This window comes from Cupressus sempervirens, chromosome 1 (genome assembly GCF_028749045.1).
Source record: "Cupressus sempervirens isolate cs-2001-9-10 chromosome 1, ASM2874904v1, whole genome shotgun sequence".
NCBI lineage: Eukaryota > Viridiplantae > Streptophyta > Pinopsida > Cupressales > Cupressaceae > Cupressus > Cupressus sempervirens.
The window spans coordinates 337,634,197-337,651,979 of record NC_143118.1 but is presented as its reverse complement, the minus strand read 5'-3'; the positions used below and the strand labels follow the sequence as shown (position 1 = coordinate 337,651,979).

The window sequence follows — 17,783 nt, the reverse complement described above, 5'->3', positions numbered from 1 at the left end:
TTCCACTAAAATAACTAAAAACACTCAATCACAATAAGTTCAAGTTCATTTATAAACCAACAATGCACATGTGATGCTTTCCATATGTAAGTGTTTATAATCATCAATGAGTTGAAATATAAAACTTGAAATCAATCATCATGCTAACAAATGTTACAATAAAATACTACCACAATGATGACAAAACCTAAGTTTTGATAATTAATAAAATCATCAATTTGACATGAAATGAACTAGGGTTGGACTGGTTTACAAATGTGCAAGTGCAAATTTATTTTACCAATAACAAAAACCATGATATCTCTCTTTTACAAGTCATGTTGAAGGGCACTCTCTTTTATCCACATAATGCCATATAAACTAGTCAAATGTAGTAAAGATTAACTTAAACATTTATTTTGGATGCATTGTTTGTAGAAATGAAAAAGTCTTTGAAATCAAACAACTTGTCCTTTTATTAGAGTAAAACATGTTTTGAAGGGACTCGAAATCCTAAAAAAAGGATTACAAAAGATATTTCATGAAAGCTCGCCTAACAAGAAGGATTAAAATAATACCACAATATAGGTTTTAGTAGTAGGATTCCACAAACTAAAACAAAAACTACACAAAAAATGTTAGCATGCTACCAAAAACCAAAGGAAGGACCAAAGAAAACTCTATCCCAACCACCCATAATAAGGAACCCTCAAGATTTGTCTTTAGCACCACCTTTGTGGGAACAAAAAGGTATGTCAAAAGTGGGTGTTGGCATCTTTTATTTCTTTCCTTATTAGTGATTTGACCCTCTTTCAACTTAGCAATACCATCATGCCAAGTCAATGAACCCATCTTTGTAACATCAAAATCCAGAGATAGAAAGCCAACAACACCCACCATCGTAGAGGCACAATCACATTTTTTCCCAACTAACCTAGCATCACCAAGAATGTTACCAAAATATAGTCATGGAACAATCAACAAACATAGACATCTAGGTCTATTTCTACATGCATCATGAGAAATACTAAGAGGGAAAACTGACTGTGAACTAGCCTTCATAGTTGCAATAGTAGCTTGAGGCACACTAGCCTTAGTAAGCCCATCATCAATACTCATTTCAACCTAAGAAGAAGACAATTTTGTGCAACCACCTAGAAGAAACTCTTTTGGTTATCAAATTGTATCTCAACCATGTAAAGTTATATTGAAGCACCTTTGGCCTTTTTAATTTTCTCTAATCCACATTGAACCACTACATAACTAGTTTTAAAATATCTTCTACACCTAAAGGGAATCCCTTCATATTCCAAGGTTTAGATCCATCTAGCCTTAAGATAAGTTGAGATAAGATAATATTAATGTCCAACAAGAGACCGTAACACACGTCTATGGGACTAGGAGCTTACAACCAAGAAGATAGCACCAAATGGAACACCAAACAAGCAAGCACAAACCTAAAATAGAAGATGATGAAAGAGCAAGAGTCACCCCGAACATTTGAGTAAAACCTCAATAGGCGACCTCTTATAAACATCAATATCAACCAAATATAGGCATAGATGGAATGAAGAATATCAAACAATTCATCATCCACCATTAGAAATTCCCCAACTCCTTATCCCACTTTCTCCAGAAGAGAGTCAACCCAAAGATAAAGGGAGAGATAGGGAAGCCATACCCAAATATGAATCTTGTAGAAGTTTTTGGAAGAAGGATTGAAATCAGAGTACCAAGGTTTAACCATCATCATAAATCTATCTTCCCAAATTAAAAAAAGCTCAAATTTTATTTTTATTTTGTCTTGAGAAATCTCTGCGATAAAAAAAACCCTTACCGACACGAAAATTTTGAACTGTACTAGTAATGGTAGGCTCCCAATGTTGTGAGATCCAAACATGTAGTTACGAAAGATTTGGCTAGAAACTTTTGAATTAACAAATCATGCAATTAGAGGGAAAAATAGAGACATAATGATCAATCTCCTCTCTATCCTCCTCCATGAAATCAAAAAACTTGTTAACATTATATACTAACTTTGATTTAACTCTTTCATGTTTAAGAATATAGGATTTTTATACGTTCTTGAACATAGTGGTGAAAGGCCAAAAAATATTGTGTTGTTTACTAATCATATTTTGAATGATGTTGGCTACTTTGTTCTTAAAGTCTTTTATGTGGGCCATTGCAATTTATCTTACGAATAACAATTACAAATGTTGTTTCATTTGCTTCTATTATTCATTACTATTATTATTTAGCATTGGTTGACGAAATGAATCATTTGTAGGTTATTATAACTAAACTAATTGAACTTCTCTATTGTTTCTAATATGTATGCATATAACTCAACCATGCTTCTAACATAATATGCAAGCAATTGTAAATTATCTTGTTGAAAACATTTATAGCAATCACTGTTTCATTTGCTCTTATTATTCACCACTATCATTATTTAACCTTGTTTGACTAGAAGAATTTTAAATGTTATTATAACTAAACTTATAATTTAGCTCACCAATTGTATCTAGTATATATACATATAACTTAACCATGTTGCTAATACATTAATTAACAAAATCAACCAATTTTAAAATATATTAGAACTAGTGACATTAAACTTAATAAAATCGTCTAATTTGTAAACATATAGAAATGCTCAAGACTCTAATGCACAACCCTTTTCTATTGCCAATGTAAAGCGATAAAAGAAAAGTGAAGTTCCCTTCATATATGTAAAAAAACATTGTCTACCTCTAGAAGCGCAACCTTTTCACAAATCACGTTTGATTGGTTGGATTAGCTCTATTAATAATACTAATCACATTTGGATGCAAGAGATTTCATTACAAGCAACCTCCTCATCCAAGAAACTACCACTTATTTTTAAATATAAAATTGAAACCAACTTTCTTATAGTCCAAGGATAGAATTGTTAACCTTGCTTTGGTGTTTCAACATCATGTTGTGAGATCATGGTATATGCCCTTGTGCAAAATACTAATAAACTAATAGGAAGAAGGATGATAATGTAAGCCTTGCATCATAACTCTTAATAATATAACTTGCATGTTCTTGACTTGTTACAATAGGCATGCATTCTAACACAAAAATTGTGTTCCTTAATCACAAGAACTCACACATGATATTTACCAAAAAAATAACATTTTACATTTTAATATTCAATACAAAAAGTTAATATATGAAACGTGTTTTGAACTTATGATCATTGTTATAAACAAAACTATTTAAATAAATGAGTTCAAATGAGGCATGTAATGCTCAATTAATTTTCTATGGAATATCCTTTTCTCCGTTACCCTAGAGGCATCTTTAAATATGTTTTATTTCATTATGTCAAAAACAATTCATAAATATTATATTAAACAATGTTTTGGCTACGAATGGATATTATACACAATATTAGACATCGAACAATTTGAAGGAATTTGATATAGTTTGCATTGTGTCTTCCATGCTCTTCCAACGTCGTTCTAGTGTACCTACTTCAAGCATGTAGCTTTTTCCTGTCACAATTAACCCAAACATGATTGAGGGAATGAATCAAACATTGAGTTACTTATCTAATAATTTCAATATTCATTATTTGCAATATAAAAGATGTTTTATTTTGCACTCAACATTAATGTTATATTCTACTAGTAGTAAGCATTAAAAATGCTTCATCTCGCTTGGAAATGCCCCTATTTTGACATATAAATTCTAGTGCAATTTTCAAGCCTCCATAGATAATATATATGGATGGTATGAAAAGCACACAAGGCATAAGAAGGTATGCAATATTTGTCAACAGTTGATACTATATCTACTTCTTATTTGACAAACCAAGATAGGATGATATGGCTTGAAAGATGTTTGGGATATATGAATGTATAGAAATTGAATTATTGTGTAGACCTAAATGTCAAGGTAGTGGAATCTATGAGCCTAAGGGTCAATATGCTATATTTAATGTCTTGATGTTGTCAAAGTTTTTGCAAAAAAATAGAAACAATTTCAACAATTATTGAAATTAGGAAACTTGGTGGAAAGGGTCTAAATAAACCATCAAAGTTAACATGCTAAAGTGAATACTATTTGACTTCAACGAAAGTGACCCTCATGTAGTATTGAATATGCAATGAGAAGTAGTTTGATATCTTGGAAACATTTCTTGGATATCTCTAGACAAATTTGAGCAAGTAGCCTTCATGTCGGGGTTATATTATCAAGTCACTTATTGCTTATACTTGAGAAAAAATTCTAATTTTTTGGTCAATACAGATCAACCCTATTGGGGTTGTTTGCACCTCTACATCTCAATGATCATCATAACCTAGTCAACAATTGAACTTGGATTACTTGTCAATCAACTTCATGCTAAGATCTATCCAAGATCAAGTGGCAAACCTTTCTTCTTCCTTCTAATGTTTCAAAAATTACCAAACCTCCTATGTCATAGCATGAGCTTCAAAATTCACTGCAATCTCCCCCTTCTTAAAGTAAGACCATGCTAGATGTTGATAACGAACTTGCCATTTCCGCTCAAATAAGATTGTAAATCACTAAAAGATATCAATTACAAACTACATGAACCTATGATTATATTGCAAAATATTTGGGTTGAGTATTTTTTAATTGATGGAAGATAAGTCCAAAGTGATGTCTACAGTACTTATCTACTTTTGCAAATATCATGCATTTATGGCCACAAACAAAATGGTTTTTCTCTGCACAAGGAAAAACATTACGAACCTAATGCCCATTATGATTTCTCAAGGAATATGATAGTCATTGTCTTCATGGTATGAAAATCAACATTCACAAATTGATCATACATAATCTAGTGCCACTAAATAATTGCTTTAGCTTCTAATTCTTCCCCTAATGATGAATCACATGTTGAAATGACTTCGTTTCAGATCAAGCTCTGACTGCAAATCTAGGTGATGTTCATACTGCAAACCAGGCCTCTCTAATACCTGCTTCCACTAATGTATCCCCTCTATTCGTACATATCGTTCTTCATCTGTTCCTCCTACTCTGCTTCAATCTCTTGTTGACATTGTACAAGTTTTTCAATACTTTGACCCTTGTGCTAACAATGTTTAAAATAGAATTTTAGGAGTTGTTTTCCCTACTCGTGGAGATCCTAATGATAGCATCAGTTGAAGAGTCATCCAACAATATAGGAAAAACCATTATTTAGTTTCTCATTCTTTTGCTCATGTTGTGAGTGAGTTGTCAACCCACTCTTGAGGTATCCTAATAGCCTTTCTACTAGTGTGTTGTTTATCTTTGTAATTGCTAACAATTTTATTGTTAGTGGACGGTTGATCTCTTTTGACATCTTTCAATTGTTGTTGTGTAAGGGTCAACACCCTTCTTTTGTTTCTAATTTTCATCAAAAGCATTCATAAGCTATTAATATTCCAATATTCACTACTAACTTGTGATTTGTGATTTCCCAAATGAAAATTTGAGATTTCAAAATGAACCTTGACGGAATGTAACAATGAAAACTAGTCAAATCTTTCTTGCTAGGTAGGGTTTTTTAAAAGAATATCTTAAAGAACACAATTCACTAGATCTAAGAAATGTTAAACGACGGAAAAAAATTTCATTTATGTGACAAAGTTGTTAGTTAAAAATAAATTAATGATCACAAGAGATGAATTTAAGCAAAATGCCAATTTGTTGGACTAGTGAAATATTTAACATTAGGTTGCAAGTTTAAAATTTGTAATGTCCCTTTTATCATTGTAATAGAAAAAATATATAATTTTATTTTTTTTAATTTAGATTTAAATTATCAAAGCCAACTAATATTTAATCAATAATTTTTCAAAAATAAAGTGATTTTTGAATTAATATTAAAACATAAATAAATCACTTTATGATAAAGATTATTAAAATAATAATTAAATAACTTTAATTAAACCTTTTGAAACTGTCCGAAATTGAAAAATAAGGTTCAAAAGAAACCTTTGATGGAATGAATTATATCTATGTTCACTTGAGGAATTATCAAATTTGACTCAGGATGTGCCCAAGGAATTCATTTTCAGAGTGAAAGATCTGTTCTAGATGGAAATGGAAGAATCACCCAAGTTAATGGGTAAGGCAGAACTAGGCTTTCTGGAAGACAAAATTTCAAATTTTGATTTAAAAAGAACTAGAGGTACTTATTTTAACAGTTTCCAGAAAAGAATTTAGTTTCCGAATAATTATGGTACTGGGGAAAAATTCATAACCAATCCATGCAAATATTATTTTACTGCGCGTCACCTTTGGGTGCTTGGATCGATTTTTTCAAACGTGTGAGTATTGGCGAAAACATATCAGATAGCGTGACAAACATATTGAATTATATTGGGAAATGTTAAAAATTAGTTTGGAAAGAAATATTGGCGTTAAGAAATCATTTGGGGATTTGGGCAATGCTTCATCATCGGGTTTATTTGGATGCGAGAGTTGCTCTTGCTATAACATTATTCAATTTGCAAAGGCCAATATCATATCAGGTCATGAACGAAATCATTGGTACCAATACCCAAATCAATTGCAAACATCTTGTGCTGGAATTGTGCTCGCTAAAGCACTGTCAAATAAAACTCTGCCAAATACTTTGATTTATAGCAGCAGTCGTTCTGTATTTATTAAATTAATTTATCACTTCCTTTATGAGTTCATGGTTTATCTGTACCAGATTGGAATCATTAGCCTGTTGTTCTGAACACAAACACACTCAGGACGATTAAAACGACTTCGTTCAAAATATCTGAGGAAATGCCAATACACAAAAATCAAGAAATTCCGGAATATTAAGCTATATAAGACGGGTTATTACAAATCGAATATATATTAAACTGCGTATTCCCTTTTCTTCAACTCAAATTTATACTTGAACTCGAATATGAGAGCTTTCCTAATCTGTTTGTGTTAAATTATTTATAGTTTTTCCCATTTCTCAAATTTCTCAAGAAGATACGATACTTCAACTCAACTATTACACCTTTAATTAACATATACATGGGAATATATGTGGCCAACTTGCGGCTAGCATAACTGTAACAGAGTTGTATGATAATTTCTACAGATTTATATATAGGTGGTTGGGTCAGCCTAGGTGCTCTCCATGTCGTAACTCGTAAGTGGTGTACATATAAGAGGTAGTGGTTAGTTTATTACCATCATATACAGAAATTTTCTCTTCTAAGACTTCTGAAAGTTGCATCCTTTTAAGTGGATTATCTTTTAAGTTGCAGGTTTATTGATATAAAAGAGTAATTACAATCAAAGTGACATTAAACTGTTACTGCATCACGTGCCCAGAGGAAAATTTCTAAGACTTCTTGAAAGTTGCATCCTTTTAAGTGGTTTATTTTTTAAGTTGCAGGTTTATTGATATAGAAGAGTAATTACAATCAAAGTGACATTGAAATGTTACTGCATCACGTGCCCAGATTCCTCTAACTAAACAACTAGACCAAACTGTATCAGAGGTTCCTTTCATCGAGCTGGTTGCCGAGTTAGACTGGATGGAAAAGATGACTGATATGAACAAAATGTAAACATACAAGAGCACAAAATAATGGTATATATCATACTATTTATAGACTATACTATAAACATGAGCTATTGAATCTCCATCTCATCTCCTAGGTCTTCATTAGTGTCATCAAGCTGGTGCTCTTTCACCAACTTCTCATGAAAGCATTCATCCAATGCACACACAAGGGGAAGGTTCAATGTCCATGAGCCACTTGAGGAACAGGCAGCTTTCAGTAACACGACTAGCATGGTCCATGAGTTAAATTGCCTTAAAATTTGCTTCAAAAGGGTGCCAAATCAGTGGGGCGCTCTGATTGAGGAAACATGGGATATCTTTTGGACTGGTCTGTATTCCAACCCCCAACGGGGCTGTTGCTAGCACTAAGTCCAGACTGCCCCTGAAGTTGACTTTGATCACAATCTGAGCTAACGTCATTACCTCCCCTTTCAGCTCTGCTAAGTTCAAAAGGGAAGCAACAAACCTTGAGAAGATGTCTGTGTTGACATAGTGAAAATCATGTTCCATGCCCAAAAGTGGGAAGACATGAAAAGTATGAGAAAATGGCTAAGTTATGAAAATCCATGGCACCCTCTAATATGCACTCACGTTTGGGAGAGAGGTGAATGTGTTAAAATAACCAGAGTTACCAGGTTTGCACCCTAGACCCTTGAAATGGGTCTGGATGCGAACCAAATCTGGGTATGTCAAATGGTTTGTGCCCGGTACACCATGGCTATGCGCATAGATCTATGGGTCCGTTGCAGTCAAGTTAAAAAGTAGGCCAACAAATAGTCAAACACAATTTATAATTATGTTTTTTCATTCTAACCCTAAAACAGCCCCATGTGAAGCCTCCAAACACATTTCCTTTCACATTTGGTCTCATTTTGTTCTCTCCATCTTGCTACTTTGAAGTGAGGTGAGTATATTTGAAGGAGATTTATTGTGGAGTGGCAAATACCTTCCGAAAAGAAGTTTTGAGTGTTTAAGGTATGCCTTTCAACCATACTTCTTAGTTTTTTGATAGATTGTTTCAAGTTTTGATGAGTTCTAATTTTATTTTTTCAAGTTTGTGAAGAAGTTTTGAAGTATTTATTTTTTCATGTTTTTAATAGATTGCAACAATGAGTAGTCAAAGCTCAATGGGTGGGGAGAGATCTCAAAATTTAGAATTGATAAAGGGTCTCCTTAATGAATTTCTCAACTTCTTGGGGGGTTTATTTGGAAATGTAAATTTTGCAACTCACTATAAAAAAAGCTCCTACTACCGAGACAAACTTCATTTTTTTGGCCTTGGGTGTAAAGGAATTTGTATGTGCAAAGGCCTAGGGCCAAATAGGCAGGATTGTTGGCTAGGCAATTAAAAGCACTCATAAAAGAACATGGAGATGCTAAAAAATTGGTTGCAAAAGGAAAACAAGGTGGTTATAATTTCGAGAAACAAAAAAAATAACAGCACCCACTCAACCAACCTCTCGACATCCCTTTTGTAATGTTCCCGTTATAAAATAAATCATTTAGCAAACTATTGCAATGGGCCGATTGATTTAATGTATCTCAGACCCATTTTTATTTTTGTTTCCGTAGTTTGTGTCGCCGTCGGCTATCTTTGTACACCCTCGGAAAGTTTCCCGACAGGTATTTAAGCACAGCTTGTAAGAAGTCTTTAACATACTTTTGGATTATTTTCTATGTACTGCGAATGCCTGTTGGAGTTTTGGATTGTTCGCCATTTCAGAAGTGAAAGATCTTCCCTATTTGGCCTTGCAGTTTTGGTAGGATTCATCCCTCACCCTATTCCGTTGTTGCATGTAATTCTTCGCTTGGATCTGGCAAATCAAAGCACCATCTTTTGGCAATTATTATTCGCATTCAAGTCTCTATTATTGTGTGGATTTTATCAAGATCTATTGCGTTTTGTGTATGAACCAAATTGTATTCGTATTGGCCTCAGATACCTGACCGTGTGGCCTCCTATCATTTTTCGTACTACCCACTACTTGACCGTACGACCCCTCATCCATCCGTCCATCCATATTATCCATCCTTCATTGTACGGCTTGTGCCTCTGTCTACCGTACCACCTCCCAGTTCAGCTGTACAACCTTCACACACCATCGTACGGCTTCTTATTTCCTTGTATGGCCGGCATAATCCTTTGTTCACCATATGACATCTATCCCCACCATACAGCTGCTCCTCTTCCACCGTACAGCCTGGCAATCTCCACCATACTGCCCAACAATCCCTCACCGTACGGCCTAGCAAATTCCACCATACAGCTTAGTTATTCTTACCATACGATCACTGTGGCCTCCTGTACGGACTCCTAAGCGACCATTCCTCATATGTACACCGTACACCATCCGTATGACACTCTCCTGTAGGGCATATACACCATTATTCGATTGTTTGTTTACCAAAGGAGGTTAGGAACATCACACTGGTATCAGAGCTCTTCGATCCTGCCAGCCTGTGAACAATGAATGAGAGTTTATAGCCGAAAGAGAAGGACAAATTCCGTTGATTGAATGGCTGCCAAACTCGTGGCACTACTGAGGGAACTTGACAAGAATCAGGCACAGATCATTGATACTCAGTGACTCATGGAAGAGACTCTCCAGAAGTTGGTGGACAATAAAACATCTAGAGAACAAATTAGTCATAGCACGGACTCAGTGTTGGGTAAATCAAACCCTCATCCAGCACACTCTTGACCTTCCATGCTGACTTTTCCTTCATGGATGGAGGCACAACACGGAGGGAAACAACCAACCTTTGAAGAGATGCAAGAACAACTGAGAGAAGACTGAAAGAATGCAAATTTTGAGAAAGATATATCCTACAAAGATTACGTGGATCTAAGAATGAGATATTCGAGAGGCGGGAACAGAGGATATTTTAATGATGATCTTAGAAGAAAGTTGAGTAAAGTAAATCTGTCTCCAATTGATGAATCCAGGATCCATATCCATGCAAGCATGGGTAATGAAGGCCAATACTTACTTCCAGCTGAATCCTATGCCAGAAGAAGAAGCAATCAAATTTGCGGTGCTACACCTAGAGGGAGTCGCGCATGAATGGTGGCATCATGGCACTATCACAATGGGGCATGATCAGATAAATACTTATGCAGAATTCACTGAGAGATTGATAGATCGATTTGATCGTAAAGATCCAGAACTCAATTTCAAAGATTTGGCATAGTTGAGGCACACTAGATCGGTCTATCAGTACATTGCGGAATTTCAGAAAATCTCTGTCTTGGCCATGGACATTTCCGAAAGAAGACGGATAGTACTCTTCATGGATGGACTAATAGAACCTCTGAAAGGTTGGGTAAAGGGGTTCAATCTTGGCACCCTGTCGAAGGCTATCATTAAGGCATGGAGTATGGCATCATCATCCGTGTCATCCTCTCGAAGTTACATGCCAAACCGTCGACGTTTTCAAGGGAAAATAAACCTTGACCTAGGAAGCCGTCATTGGACGAAGCTACTAGACAGGAACTTTGAAGGAAGAAACTTTTGTTTCAATTGCAAGGGACCTTGGGAGCTTAACCACAGATGCCTCGGAAAAGGGAAGATCCATTACATTGAGGTCGTGTCCGATGATGAGGACGAACAGGAAGAAATGCCTGCCGATAACAACCAACCTCACAACGACACCAGCATGGTTAGTTTAAACCATACGGAAAGAATTGCAGCTTTGGTACAGTGCGGAGGAACCATTGCCCTAGCTGGTAGCCTGAGGTGCACAGTTTTTTGTGTACAGGGAACCCTCCAAGGACAAGTTACGGTGATGTTGGATAGCGGAGCTACTCTAAATTTCATAAACTCAGCTTTGGTGAAGCAAAGGGGTCTACCTACAGAGACACACGCAAGATTTTAGGTCAAGGTTGCCAAAGGGACTCTTCTGCCCTATACACACCTTGTTCCTCAGCTAAGTATCACAATGGCGAATCACACAGTGACCGAGGATTTCTTCATAGTAGACCTTGATGACATGGAGGTTATTTTGAGCATACAGTGGATGAAGACACTTGATGAATACACCCAGAGCTTCAAATGGATGGATTTCACTTTTGTTGTCGATGGAAAGAAGGTTGTTCTCCGCAAAATGGAAAATGAGGGTTTGAAGGAAGCTTCAGCGCATCGGATGGAGGCAATTTTTCAGCGTGATGATGTTGCATGGGTTGCACATTGTTTAATCTCGGCAGAACCTATAAAAGGACAACGGACACCTCCATAGGATGATGAACTCTAGGATATTTTGAGTAAACATGATAAAGTTTTCATTGACATTCCTCGTGGCATACCACCTCATCAAGGGTTTGAACATACTATCGAGTTGGAAGCAGGAGCCAAGCCGGTAATAACCACACCGTACCACCATCCCAAGAAATTCAAAGACGAGATTGAAAAGACGATTCAGGAATTGCTAGAGAAAGGATGGATCCATCCCAGTTCTAGCCCTTTTGCATCATCGATGGTGTTGGTCAAAAAGGATGGGACGATACACATGTGTGTGGACTACTGTGCCTTGAACAAAAAATAAATAAAGAATAGATATCCCATTCCAAGGATAGATGAGTTGGATGAATTGCATGGCGCAGTCTATTTTTCGAAAATAGATCTTCGTTCTGGATACCATTAGATCCGCATGAGGGAGGAAGGTGTAGAGAAGACGACCTTCCGTTGTCACTACGGACATTATGAGTTTCTGGTCATGCCATTCAGATTGATAAATGCATCTGCTACATTCCCATCATGCATGAACAACATCTTCAACAAACAATTGCGTAAGTACTTATTGGTATTTTTTGACGATCTTATTTATAGCAGGACATGGGAAGAGCACCTGAAGCATCTAAATGAAGTCCTAAGTATCATGGAGGAGTAGTCCTTGTTCGCCAAGCAATCCAAGTGTGAATTCGGTATTACAAAAATATTGTACCTGGGGCATATTGTCAGTAACTACGGAGTTCAAGTGCACCAGGAGAAGATTCAGACTATCCTTGATTGGCATCCCCCAAAATACTCACGGATTTGCGAGGATTTTTCGGATTGTGCAGTTATTACTAGAGGTTTGTGAAGGGTTTCTCTCAGCTCAGCGCACCTTTAACGGATCTGACAAAGAAGGGGTCTTTCCAGTGGAACGAAAAGGCACAACTCACTTTCAATAAATTGAACAAGGCAATGAGCACTTGTCCTGTACTTGCATTACATAATTTCACTCGACTGTTCATTCTGGAGTGCGACGCGTTCAGAGAAGGCATTGACGTGGTACTAATGCAGGATAGACACCACATAGCTTATGAGAGCAGGAAGCTTACACAAACGGAACGCTTATACTACATCTACGACAAAGAAATGTTGGCCATCGTACATGCACTAACCAAGTTTCGGCAGTATCTGGTGGGTGCCAAGTTTGTCGTCCATATGGATCACAACAGTTTGAGATATTTTCTGGAGCAACGAGACTTGAACGAAAGGAAACAAAAATGGGTAAGCAAGGTTTAGGCTTTTGATTTTGACATTGAATAGGTGAAAGGGAAGAACAATGTGGTTGCAGATGCCTTGTCCTAAAAAAAACCTGCCATATGCTCACTAAACCAGATTTCAGCTGACTGGAAGGCACATCTGTTGGTAGAATACTCCAAAAATGCATTTGCTTGTGAGGTAATGGATGGAAACACCCAGGATGATCGATATAGAGTGGTGGATGACATCATCTACTATAAGAATTGGATATTTTTGGTGCTGGAATCCAAATTAAAGCAGAAAATCTTGAAGGAAGTACACAACTCACCCTTGGTAGGACATCTGGGTTTCCTCAAAACTTACAGAAGTCTCCGGGAGAGGTTCTCATGGAAAATCCTCTAAGGGGATGTGTTGCAGTATGTAAGGGAGTGTGCGGTCTGCCAATAGAACACATTTGAACATACTCTACCTGTCGGGTTACTGCAACCTCTGCCAATTCCAAAACATAAGTGGGAAAGTATCTCAATAGATTTCATAATAGGGCTTCCCAAGGTGAATGGAAAGGATTGTATTTTCATGGTGGTTGATAGATTGACAAAGTATGCACATTTCTTCGCCATCCCCTCAAATTTTCAAGGGCACAAGTTGCCGAACTGTTCTTTAAAGAAGTCTTTCGTCTGCATGGGCTATCCCAAAACATTGTCAGTGATCAGGATAGGTGATTCATCGATATCTTCTAGACAAAACTATTTCGATTGGCAGGGACAGAATTGTCACCAAGTACTAGTTACCACCTTCAAACAGACGAAGAAACGGAGATTGTGAACAAGTGGCTCGAAGGTTACCTTCGAAACTATGTCTCGGCACAACAACGGGCGTGGGTCAAGTGGATACACCTGGGAGAATATTGCTACAATACCATGTATCACATGTCCACCGAGATGGAACCATTCAAAGCTCTGTATGAGTACGAACCCCTATCCTTCATTGACACAGTATTGGGAGACAGCCGCGCACCAAGGGCGAAGGATTGGCTTCAGGAGGGACAAGACATCCTATGACACCTAAAGGAAAATTTGCAACGGGCACAGAATCAACAAAAGATGTATGTCGACAAACAATGACTAGAGAGGAGTTTCGAAATAGGAGACTTGGTTTATCTTAGGCTCCAGCCATATCAACAATCTTCATTGAAGGAGAAGGGAAAAGAAAAATTGAAGCCACGTTTTTATGGCCCCTATCGTATCATCCATCGCATTGGTGAAGTCGCTTATGAGCTGGAACTTCCGAAGGGGAGCTGTATTCATAACATCTTTCATGTTTCATGCTTAAAGAAGGCCGTAGGGCAAAATGTCACAATAGCCACAGAGCTCCCACCACTCAATGAAGAAGGCAAGCTCATATTGGAACCAATCGAGATCATTGAAGTTCGTGAGAAGACTCTGCGGAACCACACTATGAAGGAATATTTGGTGCGTTGGAAACACTTGCCATTAGACGACGCGACATGGGAGGGCGAGCACATTCTCCAACACCTGGCATTGCGTTTGCTTGAGAACAAGCAAATTTTGGGACGGGAGGACTGTAATGTTCCCGTTATAAAATAAATCATTTATCAAACTATTGTAACGGGTCGATTGCTTTAATGTATCTCGAACCCATTTTTATTTTTGTTTTCGTAGTTTGTTGCCGTCGGCTATCTTTGTACACCCTCGGAAAGTTTCCCGACAGGTATTTAAGCACGGCTTGTAGGTAGTCTTTAATCATGCTTTTGGATTATTTTCTATGTACTGGGAATTCTAGTTGGAGTTTTGGATTGTTCGCCATTTCAAAAGTGAAAGATCTTTCTTATCAAGATCTATTGCGTTTTGTGTATGAACCAGATTGTATTCTGTATTGGGCTCGGATACCTAACCGTGTGGCCTCCTATCATTTTCCGTACTGCCCACTCCTTGACCGTACGGCCCCTCATCCATCCGTCCATCCATATTATCCATGCTTCATTGTACGGCTTGTGTTTCTGTCTATTGTACGGCCTCCCAGTTCAGCTATACGGCCTTCATACACCACTGTACGGCTTCTTATTTCCTTGTACAGCTGGCATAATCCTTTGTTTTGTCTCCTTTGTCCATCGTACGGCATCTATCCCCACCGTACGGCTGCTCCTCTTCCACCAGACTGCCCAACAATCCCTCACCATACGGCCTAGCAAATTCCACTATACAGGCCACCCACTTCCCACCGTACGGCTTAGTTATTCTTACCGTACGATCACTGTGGCCTTCCGTACGGACTCCTGAGTGACCATTCCTCATACCTGCACCGTACACCATCCATACAACACTCTCTTGTAGGGAATACACACCATTATTCGATTGTTTGTTTACCGGAGGAGGTCAAGAACATCACACCACCTTGCCTATGCCTTCTAGGGAGGATGAAGATGTAGAAGAACCACAAATCACCGCCCATAAGAAAGGTCCATTAGATAAGGCATTTCAAAATGAGGCAAGAGATATTGGTAATAAATGAATTGCGTGTTGTCTCTATGCAAATGGTCTTACATTCAACTTAGTGAGATCACCTTATTGGAGGAGACAGTGACAACAATGAATAAAGGACCTTCTGGTTACATAGGTTTTGGATTTTAAAAGGTGTGCACCACCTTATTGCAAAAAAGGATAAAAATGTAGAGGCCCAACTAAAACCAATTAGAGATTCTTAGTTTCAAACTAGTGTGTCTATTGTTTCTAATGGATGGGAAGATTGCAAAAACCATCCATTAGTCAATGTAATTGTTGTGTCCCCCATGGGGTCAATGTTTTTGAAGGCGGTTGACTATAAAGGGAACTAAAAGTTGCAAAGTTCATTGCCAAGATTCTCACTGATTTCAAAAAGCTGGTGGGTTATGATAATATTGTCCAAGTAATTACTAACACATCTTTTGGATACCATGCACTGTCCACCTACTCAATTTGGTGATGCAAGAAATTGGCACCCAAATAGAATGGGTGAAACAAATATACGAGGAAGGTAAGGAGATTCAAATATTTGTGATAAACCACCATATGTCATGAGCAATTTTTTAGATCTTTCTCGAGATTGGAATTATTAAAGGTAAATTTTAAAATTTATTTTAATTAGTTTCATTTCTCATTTTATGTCATATTTTACATAATTGAATAAAATGTTTTTCGTCTTGTTTACATATTTTAATGTGTTATTAACTTACTATTAACATGTTCTTAGGTGGCTGGAACCAGGTTTGTATATCACACAATCATTCGTAGACAACTTGTGAGGATGAAAGAGGCATGGTCAATAATGGGTTTTAGCGAGCAATGGGGTATCTAGAAGCAATCCAATATAGCGAGGACCCAAAAGGTTAAAGCAATGATATTGGATGGTGATTGGTGGGCTCATGTGGATTATGTACTAGAATTCACCGAACCTATCATGTCTATGCTTTGGTTTGCCGACACTGATGGACCATGCTTGGACGATGTTTATGTAAGTTTGGATACAATGTTGGAGAAAATTAAATTGGTGAGTTATAATACATTCTTCTATCCTTATTATTGAGAGATATCAAAATTGACATAACTTACATCAAGATAACTTACATGAACATCATTTGATATTTGAGGCCATAGAAAGGAAAGAGAATGATCCTAATGACACCTTATACAAAAAGGTGGAAGCAATCGTTCTTTATCGTTGGAACAAGATGACCACACCTTTGCACCTCCTAGTATATGCTCTATCTACTAGGTACTATAGCACAAAAGTACTTTCTATTCCAAGTGGAGTGCCACCATATAGAGATGTTGAGGTTGCTAGTGGGTAAAAGAGGGCATTTAGTAGACTCTTCAATGATCCAAAGATGACCACACCTTTGCACCTCCTAGTATATGCTCTATCTACTAGGTACTATAGCACAAAAGTACTTTCTATTCCAAGTGGAGTGCCACCATATAGAGATGTTGAGGTTGCTAGTGGGTAAAAGAGGGCATTTAGTAGACTCTTCAATGATCCAAAGGTGGGGGAACATGTCAAAAGATAATTTGGATTGTTTATCTTAGGAAAAGATGCAAACCTTGCCATTGAAAATGACCAAAGTAAAATGGATGTTATTACTTGGTGGTATTGTCAAAGGTAAAAAAATTTGTATCTCTAACCTCTTGTAATTAAGATCCCATCACAAGAAAGTTTTGATGTTTTGTTTTTCTTTTTTCTTTTTGGCCACTTGCATTGTATAATTTAACACTTCAACACCCTTGAATTTATCTTGTATTTTTAATTTTTAATTTTGTTGGTTTCTCTCTAGGTTGTGAGTTATTTTTCCACTAACTGGAATTGGAGTACATGCTTCCTTACCCACTCAGTGAAGCATAACAGGTTGGTAGAAAAAAACATAGGACTTGGTTGTGCCTCATGGCATATATAGATTCCAAATAGAAGAAGGGAGCAGAGAAGCTTTGGGACGTAGCTTTGGATTTGTTCATTTAGGATCTTGCTAGAGCCACTTTGCTTGATATGGATGAAGACAGTGACACAACACCCTCTAGTGCTAGTGGAACCAGTTTGGGTTCTAATGATGATGTTTATCTACCAATTGCACTTGCCTAAGACCCCATTGCTACTGATATTGTTGGTAATCTATTTGATGATTGATAAACACTTTCATGATTGATGAACATTGAATCATGTTTCAAATTTTAATGAACAATATTTTGAATTTTCATTTTGTAATTGAATTATCAATG

General features: G+C 37.0%; 1 protein-coding gene across 2 annotated transcripts in view; it reads right to left on the bottom strand.

Annotated features, from left to right (window-relative positions):
• Positions 1-3,127: 3,127 nt before the first annotated feature.
• LOC149577578 (photosynthetic NDH subunit of lumenal location 1, chloroplastic-like) overlaps positions 3,128-17,783 on the bottom strand; it is a 199,430-nt gene continuing 184,774 nt past the window's right edge. For both annotated transcript variants that reach the window (XM_089824429.1, XM_089824439.1), the window contains exon 8: positions 3,128-3,506. In XM_089824429.1, the coding sequence (XP_089680555.1) occupies positions 3,403-3,506 (104 nt within the window). In that variant the 3' untranslated portion in view covers positions 3,128-3,402. The remainder of the gene's footprint in view (positions 3,507-17,783) is intronic.